The sequence below is a fragment of the Neolamprologus brichardi genome, chromosome 6 (genome assembly GCF_056152115.1).
Source record: "Neolamprologus brichardi isolate AB-2024 chromosome 6, ASM5615211v1, whole genome shotgun sequence".
Classification (NCBI taxonomy): domain Eukaryota; kingdom Metazoa; phylum Chordata; class Actinopteri; order Cichliformes; family Cichlidae; genus Neolamprologus; species Neolamprologus brichardi.
Genome location: NC_142109.1, coordinates 20,054,453 through 20,070,456, shown reverse-complemented (window position 1 = coordinate 20,070,456; position 16,004 = coordinate 20,054,453). Strand labels below are relative to the sequence as shown.

General features: G+C 41.0%; 1 protein-coding gene across 18 annotated transcripts in view; it reads right to left on the bottom strand.

Annotated features, from left to right (window-relative positions):
* ptprdb (protein tyrosine phosphatase receptor type Db) overlaps nucleotides 1-16,004 on the bottom strand; it is a 150,019-nt gene that overhangs the window by 43,611 nt on the left and 90,404 nt on the right. For 9 of the 18 annotated variants that reach the window (XM_006787305.3, XM_006787304.3, XM_006787311.3 and 6 more), the window contains 5 exons: nucleotides 12,976-13,121; nucleotides 10,285-10,426; nucleotides 4,124-4,312; nucleotides 2,827-2,835; nucleotides 247-264 (listed from right to left, as the gene is read on the bottom strand). In XM_006787305.3, coding sequence (XP_006787368.2) covers nucleotides 247-264; nucleotides 2,827-2,835; nucleotides 4,124-4,312; nucleotides 10,285-10,426; nucleotides 12,976-13,121 — 504 coding nt within the window. The remainder of the gene's footprint in view (nucleotides 1-246; nucleotides 265-2,826; nucleotides 2,836-4,123; nucleotides 4,313-10,284; nucleotides 10,427-12,975; nucleotides 13,122-16,004) is intronic. The other 9 variants (XM_006787307.3, XM_035906196.2, XM_006787310.3 and 6 more) reach the window with 2 other exon arrangements.

The following is a 16,004-nucleotide window of genomic DNA, read 5'->3' as shown; positions in this document are numbered from 1 at the left end:
AGGGGAGGTGACAGTCATAGTATAATGAGTTGCTTGCTCAACTCCAATTCCTCCTCTTGCACCTACTGCAGATCTGAAGCAGTTGGATGAGTTTTACCAATGTCACAGAGTCTTGAGTCTTTTGGACTAAACCCCATATTGATTAACCCACCCGGGGCTGCTTTTCAGATCTGTGAGACAAGTAGGAACCAGGGGTTGAAAAGGAATCAGGCCACTGTGTCATGTTGGTCCTCCCAGCAGTCTTACCTCGTATGGGCGTGCCACCTGAGTGGGCAATGAATGCACGAGATTAGAGAAGGAGAAGAAGAAGAAAATGTTAGTACCACAGAAGGAGAAGGGGATAAGGGAGGGAGGGACTGGGGGAAGGGGGTGGGGGGTGGGGGGGGAGTAACTTGGCAAGGAGAAGAATCAAATTAGAGAGAAAGACTCAAAATATAGATCCTTACAGAGCGAGAGGAAGAAGAGGCATAAAGGAAATAGACAGAATAAACTAAGACAGAATAAGCCTGAGAAGAAGAAAAACTGACCTGAGATAGAGCGATAGACAGTGACAGAGCTATAAGGAGATGGGTTATTGATTGGACTTTATTGACTTGTAGCAGGGGTGGATGTGGCTATAAGAGAAGGGTGTCTGCACTACACTCATCTGGGTGTCTAAAAAGTGTACTCGCGAACTCTAAGTCCATTAACTACTATGAGCTTTTAACTGCTCTTGTCCTCTAAATGGCTCGAAACCAGGTTTAATCCTGCTAGTTGCAAAGTGTGTTAAAACCTCTATTAGATAATGTGATATTTGCCCCATGCAAGGCAAGCACCCGCTATTTTAGTTCGTGGCTTCTGAGTTCATCTGAGCAGTGACTTACTAGTAAATTCACTCTTAGCCAGTCACATCACAGGTCTCTATTCTCTGAAACAGCTGTGCCAATTACAGTGATGCATGATGACAACAGCTCCAAAAACAGCAAGAGGCTGATTAAAAAATGTTATTATTGTCTGGGTGGTGCCGAAAGGCACATCCTAAACACACAACACATCAAATTTGCAGCCAAAGGCAGATGGTGTGGGTTTTTATTCAAGTTGTGGAATAATACCAGAAACAAACAATAAAAACGTGGCAGAAGCCTTTGATGTGCCCTAATCTCTCAGAACTACCTTAAATGATAAATGCTGACATGCAGCTTTGCACAAAATAAACATTTTTTATGGTGATTTAAAAGTCTCAACTGTCTGGAGAGCGATTAATTAAGGTGATGTATTTGCATAAATCATAAATACATATTTTCATACTCTGTCATACTTCATTTGCTCTCGCTGACGAAATCACAACAGTGTGGTTCTCAGATAACTTTTCCCAGCACGTCTATACATATTTTCCACCAAAAATGCAGACACCCCGCGCGGCGCTGACTTATTTGAATGAACTCACACCTGTTTGTATGACGTGCGCACAGTGTGGTCACAAAGTAAAGTCATTTAAAGGTCAGGAAATTACCAAACCGATGAAGTGCAAGCTTTTGTGCCACCACAAAAATAGGGCTTATCACATCAGAGCGCTTTCAGCAGGGCATCAACTGTCAGCCGAGAAATGCTCAACTGAAATCAGACACATGTGTCAAGCTGATGTCTCTTAGGCTCATCTTAAGGTATCTAAATTGAAAATGTATTTTAAAAAAAGTATAGCAAAGTATTTTAAGGTAATACTACCCAAGAGAAATGAAAGCTAAAGCCAGCCTCTACTTCCCCCCCCTCAGTCTTATAATGAAATTTTAAAATTTATAAACTAACATGACAAAAAACATCAGTTTTAATCAGATTAAGCTATATGTCAGAAAGTAGATTTGCAATTTAACAGACACAACTCTGCCTTTACAGGTGTAATAGGAGGAAAAACTAAGGTCTGAGTCCTCACATTACAGGAAAATTTAAGCTGTAGTAATCGCATATTTGCCCCACTGTGCATTTATATGCCAAAGAAGGTTTTCTAAATCATGTAAATGATTCAAATGTCTAAAACATTTCATGTGATTATTGGAAAATTAGTGGAAATTACAGCATTTAATCACTAAATTTTCAACTATCCATAAACTGAGCAGATGAGATTGTTTCTTCTTCTTTTTAAAACAGTTAATCTTTACTAAGCTCTTTTTACACTAATGCAGTATAACGTCTGACCACTACTTTTACACCACAGCAGCTAGACTTATATGTTTTCATATATGCCTATCACAATGCACAGCTAATGTCTAGAAGGCTGAAACGTGGTCTCGATTGATTTCTTTATCCTGGCTCCACCAGTGGCCATCTAGAGCTCATAGCTATTGACTGGTAACTTTATACAGCAGAATGGAGATAGTAAGTGGATGAGTGAAAGGCAGGGTGAGTGAGTGAGTGAGGGAAAGAATATTTGAATTAGCAAAGGAGTGGAAAAGTAAATAGGTGAGTGTGAGGAGAAAAAAATATTATTCTCTGGGCGTGGAAGGGCTGCAGGTGCACAGATGAGGGTGAGGTCAGCTACATCTAGGTTGACAGAGTGTGTGTGTGTCTTTCTATGTGCATGTCTGTGTGTGTGTGTTTGTACGTCCTCTTTGTGGCATCTACCTTTAGCCAGTACAATGTACAGGTGCTTTGAGAGACAAGTGCGTGTATTACAGTGGGTGTGTGCACATCTATGCTTCGTGCTGTGTAAAAACTGTTAGTATGCCATGCATTTTAATAACACTGCAATAGTTGTAAAAGTGAGCAGCAGCAAAATCAGTAGCAACATTAGTGAACAGTATATAGAAAAGTGGACAGTGAGGGTGTGGGCCTTGGAACAGAAGCACTTACCAAAGGACTCTGTGGTTAAAAAGATACAAAGAGAAAAGAAACAGCATAGACATTGCATTACAATCGGACCATTAGTTACACAGAGGAGTTGACTTAGTAGAAACACCTTGAAAACTCCACAAAAAAAAGTAATGGATATGGAAATTTATACTTTAAAGAATCATACAAGTCACGCTATTTTTCATCATAATAATAAACATTAAAAAAGCTAACATGGCTAACTACCAAGTATTTTACATTTTAAGTTGTAACAATTTTTCTACATCCTTTAAATGTTTTTTTTTATTTCTTTATAAATTAAGATAAGAAAGAATCCAGTGCAGGGTCTTAGGGGTTGAGCCAGATAATAATAATAATAATAAAAAAAGCAGGGACACAAACAAATAGGTTGGTATATCCACACAGAAGCCAGAGACTTGGGTGTCCAATCACAAGAAAGGGGGTTTTAGGTCCAGAGTCGGTCCCTGAAAGCAGAAGGAGGACTGAGGAGGGAGCGGACTTACACACTACTGTGGCTCAAGAAAAAAACAAAAATATAAAATAAAATCTCGATTGAAATGGATTAATGATTTGACTGGAGCAGAATAAACTGTCCTCGTATTATTCAATTTTGGTTTTTGAAATTCTGTTATCAGATTTTCTCAGATAACACGAATACATGTTCTTGGGCTCAGTGTCACATCCACCCAGGACGCTCTTTCCGACAAATCAGAAAAAACAAAATGTTATTCAAGTAAGTCACAGCAGTGAGCTCTATGTTAGAGAGGCCATTCAGTCAGTACATGCCACCACCACTTGGTTTTGCTAAATCTTGTCTGTAGATACAGTTTTTGAGTTTTTACTAGAGATGTAGCCCACTGATGTCTCTCAGGGGCATTTTTAGTATTCTTTTACAGAAACTTTAACTGTCTGTGATGGTGACTTGCACAGGAAGACCTCAGAGTTAGGAGAAAAGTCGGGAGTCCACTTTTAAAAAGGCTTAGAAGAGTTTAGAAGGGTTGGCAACCGTATAGAGTCAACTCATAACAACAGCAGCAGCAGCAGCAGCAGCAGAAAGAGAGGCAGCTGAGAAATACAGCCAGTATCCATAGCAGGAGGAGTGTGGAGTAAGAAAAAGGGTTAACAAGGGCAAGAAAAACAGAAACTTTGTAGGAACGGGAAATAAATAATGGGTTTAAGGGGCAGATATTAAGAAGGGGACATAAAACGAAATGGTGGAGGAAAAACCCTTAAGGTGGAAATAAAATCTGGGATTGAAGAGAAGGCAAAAGAATGGAGGGATAAAAGCACTGGTTACCTGAGCGGAGCTGCTTGATTCTTCCATTGTTATTGGACGTGTTGACCGGGAGGAAATCCTTGAACCAGGTAATTTCTGGGTCAGGGTTGCCGCTAGCGGCGCATAGCATAGTGGCAGTCCGAGAACGCTCCACCACTTTCAGCTGGGGGCCCATGTCAATGGTGGGAAACCCTGAGGGCAGCTGATCCTCTGGAAGGATTAGGTACACAAGTAAAATATTTAACCTGGTAAGACAGAGAAGCAGTTTTCTTCTAACATCTTCCTGCAGTCTTTTCACCCTCACTTACACGTTTGTCATGTTTTGATTGTACTGAATAGATTTGAGTCCATCGTTCCATGAGACAGGTTGTCTCTGATTTTTGTCCGGTTCTTCTGTAATTTGGAATACCTTGGCTATTTCTCCCAGTTTTCTCAACTCCTTAAAAAACACCCTCCCACTGAGAGCCACTTTGTTTGTCCTCAGCTGTCCAGTTTGCTCAATTCTTCCAGCCCACACTGCAGACCACACAGAGATATGCCTAGTTTGTCCTAATAACTCTTTGGGAATGACCTTGATGGTGCAAAAATAACATTTTATGCCTGTAAAATTGTGTTATCTTTGGGATTTTTGTGGATTCAGCTAAAGAAATCGGGAACAAATGATGTGTTTTTGTTACAGGCTGTTAGGCAAAAAGCCTAAAGATACAATTTAAAACTGTTTCTTTCCTAAGTCTGTTATTTGTAGACACAACACTGATTCATCCCTTGAGTTAGGCATCGTTTTATGCTTAAATGAGATCAGTGTTAAGTGGCTCAAGAAACAGACAAACAAACAATCCTCTTAAAATGGTCAAGTACAAGGACGTAAAGTGAAAAAGCAGCCAATCACCCCCCCTTACTTAAGTCTTTGGGAGTAGATCTCGCCAAGAATTCAGCATGAAGACAAATAACTGTGTTTCCCCAAATGTCAAACTAATACTTGAGATTGTCCCGCCTGTCTGCGAGCAGTGCAATTCAGGCTATTAAGAAAGCTCTCACACATTGAGCAGTCTGTGCTCAATATAAGAAATTCCTGAGGCCTGAAGACACACAGCTTAAGCACCGAAATGACATCGGGGAGGTTCAAATGCTAGTACAGTCTCAGAGGAACTTTCAGGGGAAAACTTGCGAGCTAAATGGTAAAAGACTCTAATTTGGATTCAGTTTAAGTCAAAATATGTTTCATCAGCCTTGAGTCCAGAGGCAAGACTTTTGAAGAATCCAATAGTGAGGTCAAATAGCATAAGTAACATTTCATCCTACTTGACAAATTCACTAATGCTTTAGGCAACAGCTTTTTGAACAGGAATCAGGTGAGCTACAGTTTCTGTAGCGCCGCGTTTTGTACAGCATGAGCAGGTTGCATAAAGTCAAATGTGTGAGCCCTATAAAGACTTATCTACTGGGACTTGCACTCTTTTGGGATGGAAAATCAAATGTAATTTCATTAAATCAATTAAATCAAACATAGAGAGTCATTTCACTGTGAGAGAGGAAATCAAAGGCAGCGAACCAACTTCATTCAACTGAAGTAGGAGATTTAAGAGAAGGGGGGGACAATGGCTTTGAGGAAGTAGGGGATCAAAGACGAGTGAACCCAGCTCAGTAAAAACTGAAAGGATACGGTGTCCCCCCTTTGAATCAAAAAGCTACAGAGCAAACCAGGTTTTTAAAACTTTGTTCAGGGCTACACAATGAATGCCACATTTGTGAGTCATCTATAATACAGGGAATAAAATCGTTAAAGAAAGTCAGACGAACGAGGAATATTTATATAGAAGACAAGTTTATTTTAAGCCCTCACCCCTCCACAATCCCACACACACAAACACTCGCATACATATATTTTTTGTTTTACCCAGAATCCCTTGTGACTTTATCCCTCTACGCCAAACAGAACCTCATTAACGGGAAATCCTAGCGCTGAACCTCGCCAAGGAGATGCTAATTCTGGTACCAGCCCATCGAACCATGGCTGATAGGTCGTGAGACGCCGGTTTCATGAGTGCGTGTGTGGCCTTTTAACAGCTCCGGTTTCAATCAATCACCACGCCCGACAAATGGAAACACGGACATAATAAACCAAGAGAACAAGATGAGAAGGTGTTTGTGTGTACGAGCGTGCCAGCGAGCACGGGTGGCGAAGAGGGCGAAAGTGTGAAGAAGAAAAAAGAGAGAAGGAGAATAGACCAGAATAGATTCAAACAAACTGGGAAAAAAGTGACAGAAAGGAAAACACAGCGAGAGAGAAAGAGAGAACGAGAGAGAGAAATAGAGAGGGAGAGAGAGCACAAGGGACCTATACAGCATAACAATCATGATTCTCTCTGCTTTCATTATGCAAACGCTTACTTCAAAGCCAGCCCCTTGTAGGCAGGAATAATACATTCTATTTCATCTACCTGGGGTGGGACACTGCACTGAACATTGAGGGTGCACAGTCAGAATGCTACTCCCTGAGAACGTGCATCTTTCTCTGCCCCTTTCCTACAACCACTTAGCATGTGCGCAAAGAAAAAAAAAGTTGGAAATGTACCACTGCTTGTTGAAGCGTTTAAAGCCTTGCAAAGCACACAAGTGTGCTCATGTAATAGCTGAAAATATCTGCACACACATAGAATATATGTGTGTGCAGTATATGTACAAGAAAACAACACAAAGACAAACACATACACACAAATTTAAAGTTGACAAGGTGGAAAGTGATGTAAATGAAAGGTTGAGGGAGGTTTCAATTGGCTAAAGCACACACACAAGTTAACGTGCGCACACAATCAGCATTCCGCCATCCATGATGGCGACAGGTGTAAGCAACACCGCAGTGTGTTTGGGTCAAAGCCGCTGCAGCATGTGTATTTGAGACTGGGCTGCTGAATGGTAACAGCTAAGAACCCCCTGAGGTCAGGGTAGATTAGTAACCCTACACTCCCTTGTTGGCGTGGCCTTGCACACATCACATTGTTTCATTTGGATGTGCTCCCTACTTCACCATTTCCACTGAGAGCCACCCAGATAATTTCACAGCTCATAGAAAAAGCCCCGCTCTCGTAATCATGGGAACCACTGCGCGAACACTGTCCCCTTTATATAAGACCTCCAAAATGAATTCTGCACACATTGCTTTCTGGGTTTGTCATCTGTAAATTTGGAAGTCAAGCCTGGTTTTATAATCATGGGAAGAATGAGCTGGCTGCTGTATCAGAACCCAGAGTGCACCTGCAAACAAACCTGTTTCTGCCATTCACAACTGCTGCACAGCATAGACAGTGAATGCTTATAAAACAGCTGACTTTAGATTTTCTAATAAAATGTTGTGTTTCTGACGTGTTAACCTCTTCCTTCTGTCTGTGATGGGTTTGTCAGGTGTGCCTGCAACACTCTAGCACTGTTACAAGTCATTTATTGTTGCAAAAAGCACCACATGACAACAAGAAGTTGTCACTGAACACAAACAGAAGAAAGTAAATAAGTTGGAACTACAAAACTCCCTCATTAACTTTATTTTTTTGGGCTCAAGTACCTAAAATAACACACAAGCTTTGTCTTCAGCCACTAGTTATACAATACCTGATTGTGCCACGGATACTAAAGCACATAATTGCTCTCAGCTTCATTATTATTTCAACCACTGCCAATCACAGCCATTTACTGGAAACCCAGATTTCAATTAGCCTGGTTCTAATCCTCAGTAATTAAGCCAGCTGACCTTAACACCGGATCCCTCCTGTCAGAGAGTCAGTCAGTCAGTCAGTCACCGGAGCTGTGTCTTTAGAGAGCCAGAGGGGAGGCATAGAGACATGACTGACAAGACTGCATGTGTGTTTGAGTGCTTTTGTTTAAGTGTGTGTGTGTATTTGTGTGGGTACATTTGGACTGACAGTCTATCGGGGACTATTAGCTGCTCCCAGGTGGCCTTTTATTCATCCACAACACAATGAGTCCTCAGAGGAACAGAAAGAGGCTAATCACTACATAAAGGCTGACTGTTTTAGATTGAGGATACGTTTGTATGTCTCTATGTGAGTGTGCGTGTGCTTGAGTGGTTATGGTCTTGATAAGGGAAAAAAAACCTGGAAATGAGTGTATTCATCCATCAAGAGTAAGACAAAAATCAAAAATAGACGCAGACACACACAAAAGTAAGCATGCCTGCTTGCACTCAGATGGACAAGTGCACAAACACGCACAAATACGACCATGTGAGACGGGAAAAATTCTGGATGGATGGAGCGGAAAAGCACAGAAGATGCAAAGAGTGGTCTGATGTGAATAATTTAGAGGCTGCTGTGTAGTAGACCTAAGAGCATGAGGAGAGACAGAATGAGCGAGAGTTTGGGAAAAGGAGGAATGTTTGAAAAGATAAAGAGAGGAAAGGGAAAGAGTAAAAGTAGGAGGGATGGACTTGGAAACAAACAAAAACAAGTATAAGAGAAACAGGAAGAACTGCAAACTATGCTATCACCCATCAGACAGACAAGAGGGACACAGAGAGAAAGAGAAAGACAGAAGGGGAGAGAAAGCATGAGAAGACAGAACAATAGGCTGCATGTCCGTTCCCCTGTACTGTAAAGGCAGGCAATGTGATTATCCACACTTGAGCAACTTCACTCACTAAGACACTCTTGAGCTTCAAACAACTGGTACATAATGTTCTCCTAATGGACTCCACTAACACTAACATCACTATCTGCATTAATGGACTCTTGCGAACACTAAACCGTCTACTGAAGCGGATCCAGGCTCACACTTGAATATATAGCCGCATGCGAAGAATCCCCCAAGCCTCCAATTTCCATCCATTCAGTCAGCCATCCATTAGTTACACCCACTTTATCCTGTTATTCTGGGTTACAAACAGGAATAGTCATTTGCAAATCATTGTCACTAAATTATCAGAGGAGCAGTTAACCATTGCAACTATTTCTTTTTAAATAGTGCTTCAGTTAGTTGGTTAAGAAAACCTGCAAAAAACAATGATTGTTTAAAAAAAAAAAAAAAAAAAAAAAAAAATATATATATATATATATATATATATATATATATATATATATATATATATATATATATATATATATATATATATTTCTGTATTATTGGAGGGTCTTTACCTTACAATATAAAGTGCATTGAGGATGTGATGTATATACTGTATACGTATATACAAATATACTACATGGACAAAACAGGCACACTACTTAATCTTTGCATGTACATATTGTCAGCCTTATTGCCACAGGTGTACAAAATCAAGCACATGGGCATGGAACCTGCCTTTATTAAGAGATTGCAACAGACTGGCGACCTGTCCAGTGTGTACCCCGCCTCTCACTCTCTGGCAGCTGGGGGGACTGGAGCGTCTCCCAGCTACCAGGTTGGATGAATGGATGGAGAATTTTTTGGCATAGAAGTATTACTAGGAACAAAAGGATGGGATTTTAAACAGGGCCAATCCATCCAGTAAAAAGCCACTGAAAAGCTGTTGAAAAGATGACTTTTGCAGAAGTCTAAATGACACTGACATTTAGTTAAAAAATGAAACCCTTGTTTCTTTGGGTTATTGAAGAAATTTGGTTGAAAAGTGAAAAGAGCATTTCCTTTCATCTTTTGAAAGATGAGGAGCAGGAGACTCAGACCCACACGCCTCTCACTGTGAGGCAAACTTCTTAACCACTGAAGTCTCGCTCACACACACACACACACACACACACACACACACACGTATGTAAATTGCATAATATACTTCAGCATTCCCCTTCCCGCAATCCTGAAATGGATAAGCAGAAGAGAATAGATGGATGGATGAACTACTAGTCTGCATACCTAGAATGGATGGTCAGCTTCACAATCAAATTAAATGGCACAGCTAGGTGTGATGCAGACGCTTACTAGACTACTTTACTTCGTTTTTAAAGGTCTTTCTAAACTCCTAAAAAGACAAATGCTTTTGTTTTTCGTCAACAAAAATTCTCATGTTACCCCCAGAGTGAACCCTAAAAGGTTCACTCTGAGCCAGGAAAACCCCATTTGTTATAAAATGAAGTGTGTCATAAACAATTTATTAGCTGTTTATGTACAGATTATAAACGCCACCTAAGATGTGAGACAGCTGGATGGAAAAACTGTGTGGGGGTGTTCACACTGACCTCGTAACACAGTGAGTCTGGCAGTGGCAGTAATCTCTCCTGCAGAGCTGGAGGCGTGACATTCATAAACTGCCTCGTCTCTGGGGGTCCTCAGCGGCTGGATCCTCAGGACTGAGCCGGATCCATCATCAAACTCTATAACCTGTTAGTGGGGGAGTATGTTAAAGCAGCTAAAATTTCTATTTCTATTATAGACTGGAGAATGCGCAAGGTCAAAGATTTCCTTAATGAAGGAGTGCATGACGTGCAGTTCCCAAAATTCAGTGGCAGCATATTTGTTTGGATCATTTGTATTTGCAAAGGAAAAGGTTTTTAAGGCTTTCCCCCCATTTTTTTTTACTATGGAAAGCTGAATCCAAAGTATGACATCGTTGAAAACACAGCTTAAACCAGATCTCAGGTTTGGAGAAAAGCAAAGACCTTACACTTGAATATCTCTCATGTTCTTTTTCACATGTAATGACCAGATTTTTCAGATCTGCTGGACTGCACATTATAACTGCTGTTGCATAAGTCTAATACATGCATGTAATTGATCTGGATTCTGAATTCTGGGAATGTTTCCACTGACTGAAATCCAATAAAAATAAATCCCACAACAAGTCCCAACCTACAGGACGTCAATGGGAAATATACAGCAGGTAGCCCAAATGTTATATAGTCTGGATTAAAAATAAAATATCTCCTCGAGTGATTTAATCATGAACAGGAAGATACTGAGGTGAACTTGAACCTGGAAGGAAACTCCACTTATTAAAGTGGAAAAGCACCCTGAGCTGAGGGTGACACTGGCTGAGCAGGACCAAGGCTGATTCAACATCTTCATCTAAGAGTGACTTGTGGGGTGGGGAAATAAAGCAAAGGTTAGAGCCTACGGGAAACCAATAAGGCTGATCATATAAGAATCTCATATAGTGTAGCCCTAGGCATCAACTGACATATGAAAAAGTTGAAGCATTCCAGGCATCTGTATGGCAGTATAAAAAAACAGTTCAACAGTTTTTGTTGTTGTATGCAAACAGATGCATTGGATTATATATATATATATATATATATATACACACACACACATATATATATATGTGTGTGTGTGTGTGTGTGTGTGTGTGAGCATATATACACACAATTCCAATTTATGTATTCTTAATAGGGACAGACGACAACAGTCGCCTCAAGGTACTTTATGCTGCAAGACCCTACATTGTTAGAGAGAAAAAAATCCCACCAATCAGATAATAATAATAGTGATGGGCACTCATTATACAGCTACATGTCAATTTTTGTACAAACAGCACACCTTTCTCCCAGTGGGGAATCTAATGTGTCAAGAACTAGTCCTGTTATATTTAGACAATGATTGAGTCAGTAGCTTTTACAATAGCTCTGACGCTCTGGAATTATACTTGTTCATGAATACGTTCATGAAACGTATTCATGACTACATTTCTTAAAAAACTGATCATTTGCTCTGTTAAAATGTCAGGAAATTTAAAGAATGTTTAGACAGTTTTCAGGAGGCCGGTTTGACTTCATCAGCTATTATTTTTTGTTCTCATCAAACAGTCCAACATCAAAGGGTTTTGTTTCATAAGACAAAAAAAAGAACATCCTCGCTGTCAGCCGGCTGGGACTATAATGTTTGGCATCTTCTCCTAAAAAGTTTTTTTAGACAAATAGTTTTGGGAATATCCTTTTTCACTTTCATGCTATGTTGTATGACAGCATAAACAGCTAACCTGGCATTATCCAAAGATTATAAACTGAACCTATTAATATTTGACATCCCAGTATAAACAATAAACTATAAAAATTATACATTATCTTCTGCTTCCTCTTCTGTTTTCCACAATTCTCATTAGTACTTTGAACATTTAAGTGATTACGATAACAGCTGAAAATGATTTCAACTGATTGCCAATTATATCAGTGCTTTTAACAGCTATATTTAAGGAGCAGAAGTAGCGAGGGTAGATTAGTTGAAATACCTGGCGTCAGAGAGGTGAAGGGGTGAGTGCAGGGAGAGCGGGTGGAGACAAGTGTTGGGGATGATTTGTGACAGAAGGATAACAGCATGAGTGAATTGGAAGGATTACAAGATGGTAGTGAGACCTGCAGTGATGTATGTTTGACAAAAAGACAGGAGGTCGAGCCGGAGGTGGCAGAGTTGAAGATGCAAAGATTTTCGATGGGAGTGACTAGAATGGACAAAGTTAGAAATTATGAATATATCAGAGGGACAGCTATGTAGAGGAAGGATTTTGGTGAATATTAGACACACAGTGTTGAAGATGGAGCTCTCAGGCAGGAGGAAAACAGGTAAACAACAGAGAAGCTTCATGGATGTAGTGAAGGAGGATGCTAGAGATGGGGTGAGATGGAGGCAGATGGTCTGCCATGGTGAACATCCCAAAGCAGTCTTTTTACTAAAAAAAAAAAAATAAATCGTGGGCTGTGGGAAAAATTATAAAGAAAACAAGACAGGAAAATGCTAACAAGAACTGACATTAGCAGCAGTCATCTTGCCTCAGTGCTCTGTGTGGCCACTCACTGCAAACACAGCTGCTTCCACGCAGCCAATAAATCTCTGTTGTTGGACACTAATCTATTTTCTTTCACAGCACTTCACCACGGGAAAAAGTTAGTTAATGTTACAGGAGACACAACGTCCCATTAGTATCTCAGCTTCTTTACCTCAAATCGCTGGTTGCTGACTTTTTTGCCTTTCTTGTTCCAGACAATCTTGGGCTGTGGATCTCCTGCGGCCTGGCACACAAAGGACGCGACTCCCCCCTGGACTCCTGTCTGGTCCTCTGGGGTTCGTGTGAATCTAGGGGGTGCTGTATGAAAAAAACATAAATCAAACATCAGGTTCACCGTGTTACTCTGTGTGGATGCACATCCACATGCCGCAAAGCAAAACGATAAGTTGTGACATACAGTTATAATCTTGATAGAATTTCCACCACTACTATTTACAGGCACTCCTATAAATATTTTCTAATAGATCATTATGTTTTTCCGTTCTCTGCTTTGTTGTTTCGCACCCAAATATCACTTCATATAAAACCACAAACTTCTGCTTACACATCAGTAACAGTTAAAGTGTGATTGTGATCTGTGCTGCACTTACACAGAGTGGGAAAGAGGGACGCCAGCTGTGTATGTGTTATGCAGTTTAAGTAGGAAAAATTAAGGACAATGATGCAGCCTGGAAACGATTTCAACAATCCAAATGTGTGTGTGTGAGTGTGTGTGTGGTATAATGTCAGCTACTTCTTGAAGTAGCTCTACACCTTCAGCACATCTTTCTGTTGGATGTTCACGAGGTTGGCTTTGTCTGTGTGTCTGCGTGTGTCCTTTTTTCTCTGTACATGTGTGTGTGTGTGTTCCGCCATGTTTTTCCCTCTGTCCCTGTACCACCAAAGAAGCTTAATATTTATATGCCATAAAGGATTTATGAAGACTTACTCCTGACATGACCACTAAAGCCCCTCGTTCCAGGGACGCCAACAATATCATAACCGCAGCCTCCGCTGGATTGTGACATCATGACATCAAATAGATTCGGCACGTCAGTCACGGCACGTCACCACCAGCTTGCCTAATGGCATTCCAGCCAAACCAGAAAATCCCTACTTAAGGGCTTACCGCCAACCGCCCTGACAAAGGGAGAGAAATTGCTTTTTGCTGTTTAAAAGGAGGGAGGGAGTAAGGGAGAAAAGCTAAGCTCTTCAGAAAAGGGAAGGAAACAGAGAGCGAGAGAGCGTGAGTGTGTGTGTGAAAGAGTGGGAAGAAATGAACAGAGGAGTGAATGAGATAAAAGGAACGAGTGAGAGAGACAGATGGAGAGCAGTAGAGGGAGCGAGCAAGGACCGAGGGGTGAGACGGAGCGCGAGCGAGCCAGATGTACTGGCAAACATAGCCGGAGAGCCCCAAGCTGCCCAATCACCTCTACACCTCACTGGCTCGCAGCCAAATCTACCTCAATGACTGACTAAAACAATGTGTGTGTGTGTGTGCGCGTCTGTGTCAGAGAGCCAGAAAAAGGTAACGTGTGCATGTTTCCGGGTTCTTCTTCATCCTCCGTGCCACATTACATGCAAACCGCATGTTTCGGGTTACGACTAGGCTACTAAATGCTTATCGACAGGCTCGCTGTGACTGCCCAAAAAAAATTGACAACCTATTAGTCGAGTATTTATTTCAGTCAGCTGCGAGGCAAGAAATACCTTCATCAGGCCAAGCTTTTAAAATAAGAAAACAGATCCTCCTGGTAAACATGCATGTAAAACAAAAATATAAGCAAAAAAAAAAGTATCTTAGTATCTTAGTCGACAAATCCGTCAAGCAGAAAAGCAGTCTGCAGATTAACAGAGAACAGAAATAATGACCTGCCTGCAGCTATAACATGTAAAGTATGTGCACATTTTTTGCGTGTGTCATTATAATGCGTGTGTGTGTGTGTGATGCATGAGCGAGTAGATGGGTGTGTCTCTCTGAGAGAAAGAGAAAGAATGAAGAGCAGGAGAATCTCTCTCTTAATCCTCTTGCTAATCTCTCCCCCACAAAACAAATGAAAAGTGTAAAGCCAGCAGGGCCATACTAACGGTAGATCTTTCCAATTGCTTTTTTTTTTTTTTATCTATCCCCCTCTTCTTTTTACCCACCCTAACCCTGATCATTCTCTTCATATATCTCGTTTAATTGTCTTACGTTATGCTTTCCCTCTCTATCGCTCTACCCCATCCCAGCTTTTTTAACCACTGAATCCCTTCTTTCTCCCGCTTCACAGCTGCTCTCCTTCCTCCATCTTTCATCCTCCTCCTTGTTACTCTTTCCCCATCTCCTCCCTCCATCTCTGGGGTGTTACATAAGTCTTCCTGTCACATTGACTGACTTTATGAAGGGAGGTGGGGTTCCAACCGTATGCTCCACACTTCTCCCAACTCTCTCCTCGCAATTCCCCATCTCTTCTCTCCTCCCCTCTCTTTATTGGCTCTCATCCTTATTCTCTTTTCTTTGATTTCCCTTTCAGTTACTTCACTGTATTTTCTCTGAATTCATCTTCACTGTTCTCCTCCTCTGGTTTCCTCCCTCTGGGTGTCCTAACTGGTCTGTCTTTTGCCTTGATCATCAGGGATTTTTTGTGACTGTGCCACTTGGTGGGATTAAGCATTGACATCTGGGCCAAAGGAGAGAAGCTGAAACTCAAAAGGAAACTTAAATATTTGTACATGTTTTCAGGAGGGACAGAATATGTACAGGTTCGTTGTTTTGCTGATGTAGATGGACTCGGAAAAATGAAGAACAATTACAGTGAGAAGATGCTCATGAATGTTACCATATGTGACCACATTTCCTCACACCATCCTTCAATGTGATCCAAGATGGAAGTGAAGGAAAACTACTAAGTGGTCCACAGAGAGAGATTTAGAGGGAATTAGACAGTGCCAATCTTTCCACTCTGGTGTGTGTGTGTGTGTGTGTGTGTGTGTGTGTGGGGGGGGGGGAAGGGTGGCCTACATTGCGATCCATATAGTGGGACCTAATCTACACAACAGATTGCAGAAATTATTCGGTCAGCTCCTGTCCCTGCACCACTTCTGAGTCATGGCTAAAGATCTACGGTAAACAAAAAGATAATCTTCAGATCTTCCTTGTAATTAAAAAGAAAAGAAACATAAGAATTTGGTTACCACCAAGTAGCACTGAAGATCTAT